At 30.0% G+C, this 18662-nt stretch overlaps 1 protein-coding gene across 4 annotated transcripts in view; it reads left to right on the top strand.

Annotated features, from left to right (window-relative positions):
- The first annotated feature begins 2440 nt into the window (after positions 1 to 2440).
- mri (mrityu) overlaps positions 2441 to 18662 on the top strand; it is an 80703-nt gene continuing 64481 nt past the window's right edge. For 3 of the 4 annotated variants that reach the window (XM_067273118.1, XM_067273113.1, XM_067273112.1), the window contains exons 1-2: positions 2441 to 2575; positions 10842 to 10919. In XM_067273118.1, the coding sequence (XP_067129219.1) occupies positions 10889 to 10919 (31 nt within the window). In that variant the 5' untranslated portion in view covers positions 2441 to 2575; positions 10842 to 10888. Of the gene's footprint in view, positions 2576 to 10841; positions 10920 to 18662 lie in introns of those variants that run through there. The other variant, XM_067273115.1, reaches the window with a different exon arrangement.

Genomic DNA, 18662 nt, shown 5'->3' with positions numbered 1-18662 from the left:
ATTAACGTATGGACTTACCTAATAATGAGAAATTTAGAGAGGATCATAAATGTCACAAACCGAGAAAGTCGTGCGAAAGAGATTAAGAATGTCTCGACAGAATACTTCTTAATCTCTTTACAGTGACGTGCTTAGATACACAAAGAGCAGGGATCTAACGCTTTGCATACTTATTTGCATTTTTTTTTTTCCTAGCTTTTTTCTTCTACCAAGTTTTCTCCTGTCACTCCAGAACCATGTGAAAACGTGTACACATCACAATGCCTGCTCTGACCTATCGTTCAACTCGACTTTATATTAATAGCAGTCAAACTATTATTGAAATTCTTCCATAATACTTGATATTATTCAAGTTTTTTTTCAACTTTCACCTCAATTAGAGATGTTGACTTCACAAAATTTATATAGAGTTTATATTTATTTAAAAACGTTTATAAAGCTTCATTGTATCTTCATGAAGATCGAATTCTCCAGATGGGATCATTCACCTTGAAAACCGAATTTGATAAAAGAATAGATGTTTCAATTCTGAGATTTGCATTAGAGGTCGATTTAAATCGTTTTTCTATATTTAAGTCAATAAGAAGTACTGTACAGTACATAACCAGAGAATAATTTTTGTGTTACTTTAAAAATATAAAATTTTCTAGTTTCATTTTAAATTATAAGATTGTGTAATGACAAACATCATTTTCCAATTTTAAATATATTATTTATGATTTAAACGAAGAATGTCTACTGTGAACGATATTTGAACTGTCTCTCTGTTACGCTCTACTTCTCAAGAACTATTTGCAAAAAAATGCAACGTTCGTACGTATCGATAATATCTTAAATAACATATTTTACTATTCATTTTTATTTAATAACAAAAGCTACTAAAATGAAGATTTTTTTTTTTTTTTTAACTCTTTCCGCCCTGTGGGCACTAAGAGGGCCTCTTTTTAGTAGGCCCATTATGGGTTCGGCCAGGCCCACAATGGGGCGACCGGGTGGTGAGGGACGGGGCCCGACATATCCGAACGGACGACCCCCCGAAAAATTCCTGGGGATTATTCGACCCGTTCGGATTCGATCCCGGGTCCCCCAGAGCGGTAGGCTGCCACCTTTACCGCTCGGCCATCCGGCCTTAAAATGAAGATTACTAAAGCTTCCTAAGAATTAACTAAGTAAGTATAGATATTTAAAGGCTAAACAAGACGTTACTTACTTTTTATGTAGCAGAGCACGTCCAAGTAAGTGTGCAAACCAATGGTACAGTCTGTTTCGTATGAAATTGACTATCCCCTTAGTTCGCATACGTAGTTGCTACTTAAAAAGTGCACAGATTAATTAATATCATACATTTAAAATTTTTTTTATTTCTTGTTATTTTCTTCAGTTTGTGTATATAGATCTAAATTTATTTCTCAAACACTTTCGATGACATTGCTGGAGGTATTTTTCGAATTTGTTTCCGGAATCATTACGTGTATATGAGAGGGAGACTGAAAACAACAGAATTACGATTCTGTATCAATGGATTAAATTCCTAAAAATTATTTACTTAATCCGGAATGATAATGACGTACTCCTATACCATTGTATTACTCTTCGTAGCACTTTTCCGCACGAAACGACTCTTCGTTCCATTTCGAACTCCATTTTGAATTAGGCCTACGTCAAACACTATTCTCGATTTCCTTAATTTTTACTTTAAAATCTTCAGGTCAGAATATTCTGTACAAGAGTTTTGCAATCTGCAGATACATTCTTCAATTCTGGAAACTTTACGCTCTTGTTCATTTGATCCAAGAAAATTCTGATATCAGATTCGTCGAACGATATACAACCGAAGACCATAACATAAAATGACACTCATACTCCATATATCAGAAGGTTGAGGATCACAGGATGCAGGGTTGAGAATTTCGGAACAAGCATAAGCTACAAAAAGAAGTTGTATTTTTATTAATTTCTCTGAGCTATCGCCCTTTTTGTTTACTCCAGTTGTTACTTTTCTATTCATTGAATATTTGGTATAAAAATATTTTGTATTAGAAAACATTTAATTTCGCATTATTGTCGGAAAAAGACATAAATTAATCGACTGGTATGTTCGGATGGTGAAAACGTCTGATAATAGATAATTCTCAAGGAAGAAATTTTTCGGATAATCAAGAGTATGTTCACTTTAAAAGGTAACTCGACGACATCGAAACCGAAAATAATTCCCGAAACTTCAGAATAAGAACAGCCGAAGATAAGTTTTTGAATTTGTCCTTTATCCGGTAGAAATTTAAAAGGACATTGTCCGGGGTTTTCTTCCGATTCCCTCAAACGTTTATTACAAATTTTACATAATTTTGGTTTATCCAACAATAAATTGAACAACAACAATTTTATTTTTAATATTTAAAAATTATAAAATGGAAAGTCGACTACACCGACGACGCTGCCCCAAGCGGCGAAAAGCGAAAGCTACTCTTTCGTGGAGTTTACTTCCGTTTAAATGGATTCATTTCTTCGATAATAATTCAAAGTTTTCTTCAAAGTTTATTATTTTCTTAAAAATTTATGTGTTAATATTAGAAAGGTAAGTCGAATGTTCATGTGTCGATCGATTTAAACGTGACAAAACGTACGGAAGTTACAGTTTTTGTTAAGTAATTAACGGATCTTGGCCTTTGACTCAAGTAAACAGTTACCCAGTGTTGTAGCTCGTGCAGGGATAAACACTTAATTCCAAGTTTACGTAACAGAACTGGCGTGTTTTTGCGTGAAAATCTGTGTAGAAGCAGCACTGAAACTGGAGAAGAGTTATTTTCAGTTTTCTACATGGGCTTTGAAGGTTTGCACTGTAAATAACTCAGTTATGAATTTACTAAGCCATTATTTACTTCTGCAGCCTTTACATACAATTGCAGCAGTAACACATCTGCTGCAATTGTATGCAGTTGTAATTGTGATGGTAGTTTATAAACCAATTTGGCTTATTAAAGTATAATTGTTTGTTTACGTATTTGTACGGCGGAAGAGGCCTTAGCAACTGAAAAGTGTACCGGTAATAAAAGTAGCTTACTAAGTATCAAAGTAGACAAGGCAAACAAAATTATGAGAAGACCAATGTTTTTGATGTGTTAAACAGGCTAACTGTCAGAATTAGCCTGTTTAACACTGTCAAAACTGTTTCTTGTAACTTTTTTGTGCTCAAAATCGGTTTAGTTTGCCTCGTTTATTAAGTATACCCGGTTGTGTTGTTGATTATAAGCACCAAAGTATCATTGTGATGTTCCTAGTAATGGTGACAAGTCTTCACATACATCTCCACAAATTTCATGTGAGGAATTCTGTTAATAAGCCATTATTTACGTTAAAAGGCATCGAAATATATATTGGCTTTGTTATTATAGCTTATTGGATCGTTGATTAACTTAAAACATGTATATTTTCCCGTCACAAGTTACTTTTATGTTTTTTATAATTCACAAAGGGTAAAATTTTGCTTCTGGATTGATGGGTTTGGGGGCGCCCCTCCCAAATTTAATCCCCCCTTTAGATAACCAAAATGGACGGCTGTATTTGTATTGCGGAGGTTACCTCTGTCTATTTTTACATTATTTAAATATGGGAGCCTTAAAAATTTGTGTTTACATAGCTTAAAAAGATAATGTGTCAATGATAAATTCCTTCACTTTTTTTATTCGTATTATGTACATTCGTTTACGTGTAGCTATTCTTTTGGTGTTTGCGTTATCGGGGAGTCACAAGACGAACCGTTTATTTAGATTAGTAGCGCTTGTTGGAGTACTTAATAGATGCTTGAGTAAAAATAGGACGTCTTGTCTGCCTTTTTATACATTTAGAATATCTAAAATTAGTGTTTAAGACATTGCACTTTTATTTTGTTACGTGACAGATTCAGCAGTTAGCATAATTTATGTATCTTACTAATGGAAGTTTACACAGAAAATAAATTAAATTTTCTGTATTTAATTACATTAAATATTATATGTTTACATTATTTTATATTGAAAAAAGTAGTAATTAATCTAGAAAATTAATGGTTGTTTTTATAAAATTATGATATTTTTGAAGTATTAAGAATAATTCTATATCTCTAGCTACAGTTAGTTATGCAGGATTTCCTAATTATTTTGTTACTTTCATCTTAAGAAGGTTGTTACGTTACTTCTCATTGTATTAATCCAGACAATGGCTTTATTGATCTTTGTTTAACAATTTGAATGGTTATTTTTTGCAGCTTAATTCTTCCGTTTATTGTTTAATGTCTTATATAATTATCAATTCGATTGTTATAATTTTTTAAATAATTTATTTACTATTTTAAATTCGTATTTTTATTCATATTGTTAAGAGGAAGTATAATTTATTAGAATTAATGACTTTATAAAATTGTTACTATGAAAATAATGTAGTAATTAAGAAATATTCTGTTTTCAACTATTGCCAAATATATAAAACTGTTTTGAAATTTAATATTTTAAGTGTAAAATTAATTAAGATACATTAAAAACAATACTGCCGCTTAAAAACTGGTTAAATTAGAATTAAAAACAATTTTGGTGCAATCAAATAAAGAAAAGAACAATAATAAATTATTAATTGATTAATATATGATTTAATTAAATGATGTATTGTTCAATTTGGATAAGTGAAATGAAATAGAATTGGCAGATTCTTAAATGTAAGAGATTTCATTATAGTATTCTATAATGTTTTTAATTCGGTTTAAGCCATGATTGTATACATAATTTTTTTTATAAATAATTAAATGTTTAAGGAACTGACTGATACTGTGATCATTTATATACAAACGATAGTTTTAAACTTTTAGTTAGTTTGAAGGATATCATTTAGCAATGTTGAAATTATATTTATTAATTTGTGCTCATTGAGAATTTTTATGCTATGCACTAATGTAAATGCTTTTCTTATTCTCTATGTATTAAAAATATGAAAGACTTCAATGTTGTGTAATGGTTCTATTGCTATTTGATGCATACAGATTGTTGAAAGCATTTTTATTTGTTTTTCTTAAAACTTATTTTTATTTTAATTGTGGGCTTTGAATATGCCTTCTTGTTTCACATGTCGCTTTATACTTGTGTAACATTATTATTCCATTAGTGTCCATTCTTTATGCATAATAGAGGAGTCAAACAATAGACAAAAGTTCTTAAATTGATATTAAAAATTAAAGAAAACCTTAATTAGATTATTTTTTATAAAAATCTGTGAATTGTCTAAATTTCATTGAATAAAAGTTTTCTTTTTGATAAATTTTCTTTCATTTTATGCAGTAATTTTTATTGTTGACAATTGACAATTCAATACAAACTAGTACTGGATCTATGCAAGTGCCTGGTTAGATAAGTTAAATTATTTCTTAATTTAACTTACAAGTATTTTGTTTATTAGTTAAATTGATTTTATTTTATTTCTAAATCAATTACACTATAAAATATATCGTATTAGATAAATTCTGTTTCAGTGAAAATGTGTATCTATATATATTACATTATATATATAGTGTGTTCTTACTCTCAATAAAATGAGAAAGAAGCAAGTGCCACCTTCATGTTAAAAATTTTATCTTGTGCTCAGAGTTATTTAGGATATTTTTAATTCAATTTAGCATTAATAATGTGCAAAAATATGTAACATACCAGATGATCATAATTAAAGTACTGCTATTTAACATTGTCTGGAGAGAGATACAGCAGTCCAAATTCAATAAAATTTGATAAGTTGAGATTTTGGGACATGCGAAAGACATTTTCCATAAAAGAACTTAGTACTACAATTTACCACCATGGCATTTTTGGTGCTGTAAGCAACAAACATATTCATATAAGACATGAATGCTATAAAGAGATCTTAGCTATTCAGAGAATACTGCTCAATGTGGTCTCTATTCCAAAGGTGTAAAAACTGAAAATGATGAGCGATGTGTTCACAGTTAATTGTAATTGATCCTCTGTGATGTTTCTCATATGCAATGTGATACTGTCTTTCAAGACTGCCTTACAGAATCCACGACCAAACAACACATGGATTAAGATCTGGAGGTTTCTAGGAAGTAGGAAACGTATAACTAATTACTCTGTTATTGGTAAAATACTGCAGCCTTCATTTATCAGATGCTGCTGTATGCAGCATCTGATATACAAAGGCACTCCATCTGGCATGAAAGTAACTCAAGGCATTTTCACTGTTGTAGTTGGGGTACAACAAAAATGTTGAGTGTCTCTCAGTATCTCAGCATGTTACAGGGCCATTGGAGCTGGCTTCTTTGAAGAAGAATGGTTCAAGAATAATTGTGGCTGTGAATCTCTATTAGACTAAACTGTAACTTTAGATAGTGTGGTGAAATCCACTGGAAAATATGAGTGTTTTCTCTGACCCAATTGCAATAATTACAGATGTTTACTGTAAGTACTACCCAAATGAAAATGTGCCTCATCACTCCACAGGATCATCTATGGCCACAACACATTCACTTCCATTTTGGTAAGGAAGGTCAATTGGGTTTCTCTATTGGCAGCAAGTAACTGTCAGTTGTTCAATCTGACAGATAACAATGCACCAACTTTCTCACTCCCTTCTACACTCTGCCAGCGAAATACACCCAACTGCTGTGAATGTCACTCACTACTGGAACCAGCAATATTATTCATTGATTGTTCAATTGATATGGTAACATCTTCAATAACTTATAAAGTGATAGGTTTGTGTCCTGTGTGGATAAAACTCCCAAATGTAGTTTTCTCAAATCAAGTTATCATTTTCTTGAGAGCTTGTTGAGTTATGGTTTTTGGCATAAATTCTTATAATAGCAAATTTCCTGAAGTTCAACTGCAGCATTGCCATTGTTTTTATAAAACATATTTACAAAAAATGCATGTTTTAGCAACATGATGGTCATTGCAGCTGATAAAATCTCAATAAGACAAGTATTCACACAAAGTAAATGTATTTTGTGTGAGTACTTTCACCTTTATTCATATAAAGTGTTTTCAAGTATACAAGAAGTAGCTACAAGCATTAAGTTTTTCTACAAGTTAACCTTTGACATTTGGCCTTTTTATGAAATATATCAAACTAATTGCATATTTGAGACATATTTCAAAGAAATTATACTGTTTCAAGACAACAAGCCTCTTTGGATGATATTTAATACATTTAAAAAGCTTTTACGTACTTGTATCTACATACTTGACATAATTGAGAACAGTACTTTAATTACATTTACTAAAATTTTAACATTTTATGTCTGATACTAGTTTGTAATTTTATATCTAGAATTATATTGTGCAGTTCATATATTTGCCAAATTTAATATGATTCAATAAAATAATTATAATCTCTAATAACCTGTGCATTTCTTTACATAGTTTATTTATTTAAGAAATGTCTAATCTAAAAGCAGTTTAAGTACATTATTTATCAAAATCTTCATTTTCTACTTCACGAACAGGAAGCACTTTAAGATTCTTGTCTTTCATGAATTTTTTGAAAATACTTTGTTTTATCTACTTCCTATGTTTAAAAATATAGATTTTATCTTCATTCTAATCAATCAAACTTTTATATATATTTATTTTTTCTGGAAAATAAACAAATAAAATTATATATCTTTAGTTTGGATAAATTTTAAATGTAATTTAGGAAATATCTAATTTTAAAAATAAATGGAAATCGAGTTAAACTTTATACGCTTTAGAATGTTCATAGACCAGTGTTTCTTGTTCGAATCCTTTGAAGTCAGGTATTGTTGTGAAATTAAATAACAATAAATGAAGAGAATGGAGTTCAAAAATACAGTTCAATGTCAGTCCACTGTTGGTACTAGGTATACAATATCCCAGAAAATTTCAGATTAGTAAGTCAGTGTTAAGGGATGGTTCTTTAATATATAATAAACTAGGGATCGGCAACCTATAGCATGCGTGCCAAACGTGGCATGTGGGATGATTTTCAGTGGCACTCTGATTGAATAGAAATTAATAAATATTAAATTTTAATTATTAATTTTTGAAGTCCATTATACTGGACCAATTTTGATACTATATGTAACAAAATTGGTAATCATGTTGGCACCCAGAATAACACTATAACTTAGGTTAGGCGCAACATTGCTGAGGGGTTGCCGACCCCTGTAATAAACTATAGTTGCAAAAAATTAGAGTCAGTAGCACATGCAATGTTGTTACCTTCTGCCCACAGAGAAATGCTTTGAGCTGGAACATTTGCATTTGATACTATAGATATGATACTTATTGGTTATGTGTGAGCTTGGTTAGAGTAGCAGTGGGCCATATAAAAGATTTATTGCTATTTGATCGTGGACAGATTGTTAGAATAAGAAGAATGGGTCACACTATCAGGGAGGTGGCCAATGCTTTTAGATTTTCTCATGCAAAGTTTCAAGGGCTCACCAGGAATACTTAAATTCCAGATAAATACCAGCAACGCGTGCGCACTGAAGCACCTATGGCTGATGCAAGGACGTCACTGCCGTTGGCTAACCAGGTTAGTAAACATGCAGTGAAGGATAACTTGGCACATCAGACTTTGACAGAGGTGCTGCTGAACTCATTAGTCAACACACTGTACAACATACCCTGCATTCCTTGGGGTTTGGTAGTCATCAACCCACTCTGGTATCACTACTAACACCCAGACATCGGGCAATGAGCCTCACCTGGGCCAAAGAACATCAAAATTGGACACTGGATTAGTAAGTCAGTGTTAAGGGATGGTTCTTTAACATATAATAAACTAGGGATCGGCAACCTATAGCATGCGTGCCAAATGTGGCACGTGGGATGATTTTCAGTGGCGCTCTGATTGAATAGAAATTAGTAAATATTAAATTTTAATTATTAATTTAAAGTTAATGCAGTGTTATGTGGTCAGATGAATCTCATTTACAACTCTTTTGAGCTGATAGTTATGTTCATGTGTGGCAACAAGCACATGAAGCCATGAATCCATTGTATCAGCAAGGTACTGTTCAAGCTGGTGGCAGCTCTGTCCTGGTTTGGAGTATGTTTTATTAGCATGAACAGGGAGTAATGGTAAGACTGCAATCAACTTTGACAGTTGCAATGTATTCTAATCTTGCAACAGATGTTTTGCACTTGTTTATGCTTGCTATGTTTCCTGATGGTAATGGTTTGTATCAGCAGGTTAATGCTACTCCTCACAGGACACAGGCAGAATAACAGTGGTTTAAGAACACTTGACAGATTTTTCAACTACTCCCTTGGCCACCTCAGTCACCAGACTCAAACCCCATAGAGCACTTATGGGATAATGTGCGAATGTTACTTAATGCCTTTCAGAATTATCCAGCAAATGCAACTGAATTATGCAGAACCATTGAACATGTCTAGATTGAAATACCTGTGCAACAACTCAGACATCATGTAGAGTCTGTCACGTCACATAACCACAGTTATTCTACTCAAGGAGCCACAAGTTATTATGTAAGTGCTCCTAATTTTTTGGCACTTCAGTTTATTTGAATGTATAAATGCTTGTTTGTGTTCAAGCATCAATAGAATATAATTATTGTAATAACAAATATCAGAATTAGCATGTCTCCAAAATGTAAGTTAAATACACTTATTAAACTGTAACTGAATTCTGATTAAAATAAATTTAATTACCATTATCTTTGGGTAACTATCATAAAAAGCCTCAATACGTGGCTGATGATGCACAATTGTTATCAATTTTAACAGAATTAAACGTATTTAGGGTTATTTTTCTTGTTGATATATTGTATAGAGTAGAAACTCATAAAGAGGTAGTTAACTGTTTTAATCACTATTTACTTGCAGTTAGGATAGTTTAAATTGTTGACATTTACTTCAATTATATCAGTGCTTCTAGAAAACAACAGGCAAACAATTATGAATGAATTACTATTAATTATTGAAATAATTATAAACATTTATTATGTACTTTTTATAACAGGGTTTATAAATTTCTGCTAATTGTAGTCTTAATTACTTAACTTGCTTAATATTGTCATTTGGTTATTGTTAACAGTAGACAAGTACCAAACTGATTACATTCATGAATCTCCAAGTAAAGGGTTGACTATACATCTTTCTAAGTTTAGACTAGCTTTTCCCAAATTTTTTTCTCTAGAATTGATATTTTTGGTCACTTTTCTTCAGATTTGACGTAATGTGCTAGTTTCATATTGGCATATGAATGGTTTGTGTCACGTAACATGATGTGGACAGTGTTTTGTTTGTCTGTAGTGATGCATACGACAGTGTAAACTGAACTTTAATACACTGCATATGTATGAAAATTTTTATCGTCATTATCATGTTATGAAATTTGTGATCATTGCCCAATACTATTTAATAAAATATTTTATTTAAATAATAATAAAATTCTAAAGACATCTGCTGTTTTTACTATTATTTTCAAGTTTTCTACAGTTTTTTTTTCTGTGAATTGGTACTTGACAATACCAATTTAGACCAATGTTACCCTGTCTGAAGGTTGCAAACTTGTATCTTAGTATCAACAAAATCTGTTTTTGTCTAAGCAGCCTAAATAATTAAAATACACCAATAACAATTGATTCTTTTCAGTAGTCTGGTAATTGTTTTGACTAATGAATGAAAATAAAAATATTTTATGTTTTATTTTAGTTGTAGATGGTATTCATGATTGATTAAATTATTTTACTGAGTTGTAAAGATAGATTTGTCTAGAAAAAATTCTTAAAATTTACTTGTACTTAAGAACAATTTATATATTTCAAAAACTAATTCCTTGCTATTAATAAATTTTTATTTACCTTTTTATAGTTCTCGATTAAACTCCATAACAGAGATGACTGAAGTTTTATTATCTCATGCGCTGCTTCTGGTCATACTTTAACTTCGGTAAGTTTTATTTGCAACCGTATATATATAACTTATTTTGTAACTTACTAAATTTTATCAAATTATATGTGACAAGTAACAGTTTAAAGTGATTAAAAGTCTAAATTCTTGTAAACTGTGAATCTGTATTCACAATTTACAAGGATTTTCTTTTCAAGTTAATACTTATTATATATTATAATAGATTGGTTTGTAAATAAGTTCGTAAGCTGACAAAATATGCTTTTTAAGACAGTTATCTTAAGGTGATGATTATAATAATCCATTTGTTTAAACAGGTCAGATTTTGGATAGATTGAAGTATTATTTGTATATAAAATCAATCACTTCTTAAATAGAAAAAGAGAATGTTTTTTGAGGAAACTTATTTTTGGAAAGTCTGAATGAACTTTGTTACTTTGTTTAGATTGTGTTTATCTTTTTTTTTCTTAGTTTAACTATAGCATGATATATTAAAACAAGTTGATAAACTAAAAAAATGCTTATCAGCACTGAAATCTTTAGTAATTTTCCAAATATTTGTGATAAGATCTTATTCAATAACTTTAATACAAGATATTTTTATTAAGCCAAACGATTGTCGTAATTGGGCTATTAATTAATTAATGATGATCGTTTGGCTTAGTATCCATACATTGGGTTCTGGGAAGTTGATATTTAAATATTTTTATATTAGAATTTTTTTAATTAGAAACTATTAAATCTAACATTACAAACTGTAATTTTATTAACATTTTTCAAAATTATAAGTTACACACTCAGTCACAAATGCATACAAACAAACACAAACACTCATCTCTCTGTCAAGCTCACATCCACACTTGCACTTCTTGACATATGAATTAAAGTCCAAAAGTTATTTTTTAAAATAATGGGATAAATTTAATATTTATTGAAATTAGCTGTATGTACTGTACATACAATTGCAATAAACACTGCAGTATAGTTAAATACAACAGTAAAACTGTTTTGATAAATTATGTTTGATAATGTGTACTAAATTTTGATGACAATATTGACAGAGTAATTGATTAATAAATGAATATGATCATTTCTCATTGCCCACAACTCCAAAATGATGAGTAACTCATTTCAATTACAAACAATACTGTTTCTATATGAAGGTAAAACTTTGAATTTAAAGTAATGTCTGGAAGGAAATTTATAATGGGTTTCACTGAAACAACTCAAGTGGCTCTTTGAATCTAGAGATCCAGCTGACTTTCAAAGTAATTGTTAATATGCTGAGCTCCATAAGAATGGACAGTTATGATCCACAAAACAAAACTTGGGCTCAACATCATCACAGAGAAAGTCTTACGCATGGATTAAGTATCTTGTCACAAGTGTGAAATAGTCAGTTTTGCCTGCAAATATATTAAGTAATATTTGCTTTCATTCAACATGCTGCTATCCCAGACTGACACACAATTATTGTGAAAGATGCAGATGAATAATTGTAAGACCATTTGATTTCTCTAAATGAAAATATGTCAAGAATTAGTTTGTAAACCAAACACAGAACAGGTCATTTTGGCCTGTTCAAGAATAATAATGTGCACACTAGTTCAAACAAGCTCTTCTGTGAGAAAGGTTGAGAGGATGCAAAATTTAGGTTATTTGCACAGAATTTAGTCTGGCTGAATTTTCAATAAGTAGTTGACTTTAGGTGTTCCAATAGCAAGAAAGTTTTCTGACTGAATACCTTATAGCTGGAGTGGCGAACCTATGGCATGTGTGCCCAAAGTGGCACATAAGGAGAAATCATCTGGAATGCAACAAATCATATGGTTTTGATTTATCATCTGTCTTTTTCAATTAGCTTTTTTACATTTATTCTAATTAAAGCATATTCATTTAATTTCTCTAAATATCATTATTTGAAATCCAAAATTTTGGCATGCATAAACATCTTTAAAACTAAGTATGATTGGCAAGCTAAAAACTATGGCATGTGGCTCAAAAAGATTTGCCATCCCTGTCCTATAGCATTTCACTGTTAACATTGGACAGGATTTTTTGATGAATTTTCACAAATATAGAAAAGACAGGAATAAAATTGTTCAATGGTTTTTCACTCTCTATATTTATTTTTGCTTTTTTTTTAATTTTTGATTATTAATATTGTAACTTATTAAACTGGTGGAATACGGCTCTAATTTTTGTACCCATTCACATATATAAAAATATAATATACCTACTAAGGTTAAGAGAGGATACTCTTCATCATGAATTATGGTAATAAATGAATAATCTTTCTCACACTTCACCAATCGCTCAAAATTATTGCTATATTACTGGAACCACTTTTACAGAGACATTTAAATCTAATCTTTAGACATAGTGTGAAGGATAATCTGTTTCTAGTTCTTCTACAGTTCTATACTTTGTTGAATCAAGAAAATGTACATGAGATCTTATTAATTATTTCCATTAACAAAAGATGCTTTTTTTGCACACATTTCCAACAGGAAATAATTAGAATAATAATAGTTAGGTGGAAAAATTAGAACAATTGACTTATATTTGTGAAGAAGGGGAATGATTTTAAAAAGTTCAGACTTGATTAACAAGAAAATATTTGATTTTAATCAATATAAATAAAGTTTGGTAGTAAATTAGTTTTATTTACAATTGTTTTCGGATTAACTATTTTGTGCTTTATTTAAAAATGTGAATTTATCTTGAGTGAACTGTTTATTATTTAATTTACATATAAATGCTTAACACATTAACTGTAGCAGACAGCACGTTCGACATGCAAGTAGGATATTGCATTGGATGCACAGTGCATTTGTTGTATCATTGAACTTGAGAGGTCTGTTAGTCATTATTATTCATTAGTATTTGTGAAAGACCTTTGTAATTTTTAAATATGTAGTAAATGACATACATCTTATTTTGTGTTTTGTTTGAGTTTTTCTATTTTCATTAATTTATACTACGGCTGACATTTATATGAGATATTAATATACAGGGTCTTCCTGAATACTACGTTTTTAAATTACCAAAATTCAAGATGACTGCAATGTACACCTATTGGTAGAGTAACCGTTCGAATTTTGTCTCTTGTCATCATTCAAATGTCTTGGAAAGTCTATAAAATATAGCAACTCCACAACAGAAAAGGAGTTTTTAAAGTAAAAATCACTCATCATACTGTGATTTTCAATGGGAGTAATCTGTAAGAGAGGCAGAATTGTGGATGCCATGGAGGGAATGACAACAAATATGCTCTAGCAAGCAAGGAAGAATTTGAGTATTGGTCTGATTGCTGTCGTGTGATACGAGGTGTATGCATTGAGTAATTGTAATGGACAAATGTGAAACTATGACAGTTTTCTAATGTTTTAATGTACAATACAACATTCTTGGTTAATAATTAACCTAATTACAATAATTTAAAGTGGTAGCATTTCTTTTGGAAGATCTTGTATTTCTGCCATTTTAAAAACAACTTTTCAATTCATCACCTAAACTTCAAATTTATGATTTAAATTATACCATAAATTATACTAAAAGAATATTTACTTTTATTTTAGAATATTTCTATTGATTTTATAAATGATCTAGTTAAAACATTGTAAGCCTGTTTTATGCATCATTAGTTCTAAGTATAATATTTTAAATCTGCTGTATGTACTCACAAATCTAAAGTGCCTCTAAACTCAAAAATTATATGGAATTGTTTATATGTAATAATAAATTAAAAGAAAGAAACAAAAATTCTTTCATGAAAAATTTAAGTGAATGGCAGTAAATATGTTAGTCTGTATTTATGATTATTATTATTTGATCATAAGATTATACCGTCCATGAAACTTGCTTATATGTGTTTTCTGTATAAAATAGTGACAATTTATTTAGTATAGGGTGCTTCTGTGCAGTGAGATTTTGTAATGACATTAAAGTTATACATATTGTATTGCATACGAGACCTATAAATTGTCCATTCGGTACTAATTGATCATACAGAATTGCAGGTCTCGTATGCAATGCTGTAAGTATAGCTTTAATGTCATTACAAAGTTTTCACTGCACAATAACCTTTTGGACACCTTATAATAAATTAAATTTGTAAATGATATTTTCTCTCGGCTCATTCTCTTGTTAAATTGTTAAAAATACGATGTTTTATTTAATTATTATTATTAAGATGTTAATTTTCTGTGGAAATTTGTGTAAAGTTTTGAGGAGAAATTAGATGATTTAAATTATAATATACTGAAATTAAGCTAATAATAATCTTATTAATAATTATTAATATCTTGATAACACAGGAACACTTTTGTTAAGTTAGTTTATGAGTGATTCAATGTTAAATTATATAACTGTTAATCTTTCAACATTGAATGTAATATATTAAGTTTTATTAATCATTATTAAATGTTAATAATGCTGTTGATGTCTTTTAAAATATTAAACCATGGCAACTATGAAAATAATTTGGGGTTTAATAAAGGATTTAAATTTTAATATTATTTAAGAAGCAAGAATGTTTATAAGAGAAACTTTATCATAAACAGTTTTAAATGCTAATTCAGGTAAAGAAATAACTAATAATAGTTTAGCAAATTAACTAATATATGAACTATCGTGAAAAGTTGGAAATATTCTGACTCTATGAATGCATTTCTATCAGGGTGTGTGTCAAAGAAAACTGACAAATATGTCAATTTTTTTTTGACACACACATCCCGTTGGTCTTTGATACTCTTTGTTGTTCTCTTTATCAGTGAAGATAACCAGTTGTATGCCAGTCAAAATGTATTTTTAAAGAATTTAAATAAAAATTTCTAAACTTTTAATACATCAGTTTATGGAAATCTGCTGTCATTTATCCCTGTATATAAATTAATATAACTTACCAAATCCCAATTAGATTTGATATTTAAGATCGAAATATGCTTTTTCAATCATTTGGAAAACGTATTTTAATTGTAAATATTAATTAATTTGTCTCATTACGTTAAAATATTTCTCTGTCGTAATGATGTTTATTACGAAATATAATTCCATGTCTCTTTTGTTGATACTTCTGTAATCTTCTCATTATAATAATAATAATAATATAATGCACTTTTATGTAGTTTATTCTAATATCGTAAAACTAATAAGCTGCACCTGCTGTTACTGTTAAGTTATTAGAAAAGTGGATGTGCAAAAAAAATAAAATTATATTCATTTTCACAACCATTTACTTCATCACAGGGTAGCTTTTTTTTTCTTCTAACAAATACATTTGTGATAAAAAAGAATGATTTTGATTGAATTTATTTTCTTGAAATATTGACAAGGAATCTGTATTTTAAAATTTATATTGCATGAATTCAAAGTACAAAATTTTGGAAACTAAATTAAAAACATTGAAAATATATTTTAAAATATATTGAAAAAAATTTTAAATAGAATTAATTATTCATATTTGGTGATTTATTTTATGTAATTTTATTTGTAATTTTTTCAACCTCTGGATATATTTCTAAAATGCATAATAATTTTTCATTTCAGTTTATCTTTCAGAGAGTACTCAACATATCTTTCAGTTTGATATTAATACAATTGAATTTTTATACAAATCATCGAATTTTATTTAGTTGTGTACAGACACTTGTTGATGAACAAGCAAAATTACTATTACAGAAGAGTAATCTGTACTTTCATTTAGTATAATTTTCTAATGACAATAATAATAGTTTGTTTATGATTCTAATTCTTGGAACATTAAACTTTAATGACTTTAACTGGAATGTTTTTTATTAATGTTTATCTAATATAATATACATCAGATTAATTTATTCAGTGGATCATTGATGTGAAATCTTTTAAGTAAAAGCAAATTTCTTACAGAAAAACAAAATGGTATAGTCAAAAGTGGTCATTGAGTATTATTAGAACAATGATGGGACAGTCCTTTATCTTAGCACTAAACTTTATTCTAATCTATAACTATACATACACGTGTTCACACATTTATAGCTTGGCGCACAACTAAGAACAGGTTTCTTTGTTTGACTTAACCCTTTGTTTCTAGTGGTCTTACATGATGTTGTTAGTTCACAGATAGTTTACTATATTGACATGTATTTTAATGCAGTATATTTCATTTTCCCTAACAAGTATGTTACTAGAAACATCTGAAATCTCAAATTAAAATGTGCTAAGAGACATCAAATTTTAATTTTCTCTACCTACCTGAGGAAATAGCATCTGAATGCTTGATTTTAAGCATTATGTGCCTGTTTCCAAAGACATTTAATTTATAAGTAACATAACTGTAAAGGTAAGCAAGCACTCTGCTTTCTCTATCCACTTTACCTGTTTCATGTGGGTGAATGGGACACACAGAGTTGATGGAGAAAAAATTCTACTTACATTATAAGTTACATATGTGCGCACACTAGACGGGCAGGCAGACAGAGAAATCAGGTTTTATGGGAGGAAATTCATCTTGCATTCTTGAGGAAGCAACATTTATACCCATTTGTCTCAAACTCACAAAATTATTAATCAAGATGACTAGCTATCGAGACCTCCTGGCATCTCACTCATTATCATAAACCACTGTCATTTGTACTCATTTCTTTTATCCTATGGCGAATGCAACTAATTTCTCTTGTGCAAAACTAATAAAGAATTATATAATTTATAGCATTCTTTTCTGATAATAGGCATCGTACTACCACTAATTCTTCATGGATGTTATTCATACTGAAACAAATCTCCAAATACTTTCACTCACAGTCTTTTCTCTAAATTCTGTCTGACATGTCACTTTAATGCAACCAAAGGAGCACACACCAACGAAATTCTGCTTTTTCTATTTGCTCTACCTTCATTTTCTGCCTGTCCAGTGTACACATGAATTGTCAGTGTAGAATTGTTTAAATCGGGTTGGATCACTGAAGGCAATCATTGGCAGAACCTATAGTATTTGTACATGTGAGGTCCTGATTAGTCCCACAGGAAAGGAGTCACTCAGGACATGAATAGCATCTCCCTTTTTTATATAACTATCAACAGTCAGTGGCTCTACAGCCTCACAGGAAATTTTTACCAGTGACAAACAGTAACCTGCTTGAACCATGAATAAGCAGGTGATTGGGGATTTGCTGTCTGATTGATTGCTTGTTCAATGCAGAAAACAAGGGTGTTTTAGAAAGAAGAGTAATTTGGACTATTTTTTGTGAGTATTAATAAGAGTTCAGCACACTCACAAATGTATTAAAATTTGGATGACTTTTTGAAGTGTTAAACAATGCTCAGGTATGGAAGCCACAAAACAAATGAAAAAACACTTTGTGCACCAGAGGATTAATTCAGAAGAATCTTACCAGGTGTGGTGACAAACTTTTACTAACTTTAATGTACTGAACAGATAATCTATTAAGTTTGAACTGTTGTGATTGTTACAAGGGAGACCTACTCCTCACTGCATGTCAAGAACACTGCAAAGCTGAGAAATAAAATTCTCCAAGGATGGACATATAGATTATAAGAATATTTTGCTGTACATCTCTCTCTCTCTCTCTACATAAATATATTCAAGTGTCTAAATGACCTATCTTATAGTTCAAATAGTTACCAGACTTTAGTTGATGTTTAACCAATGACCTTTGTTAATGAATTAAATCTGATGGATAATTAAATTTTCTTTGTTTCTGTAAAAAGTTGTTTGGTTGAGTCACTACCATCCCAGACTCATGCATCTTCTACAAAAGGCATGCAAGAAGTTATGATGTA

Source organism: Centruroides vittatus, unplaced genomic scaffold, assembly GCF_030686945.1.
Source record: "Centruroides vittatus isolate TY-2023 unplaced genomic scaffold, ASM3068694v2 contig_461, whole genome shotgun sequence".
NCBI classification, from domain to species: domain Eukaryota; kingdom Metazoa; phylum Arthropoda; class Arachnida; order Scorpiones; family Buthidae; genus Centruroides; species Centruroides vittatus.
This window is presented reverse-complemented; position numbering and strand designations above follow the sequence as displayed.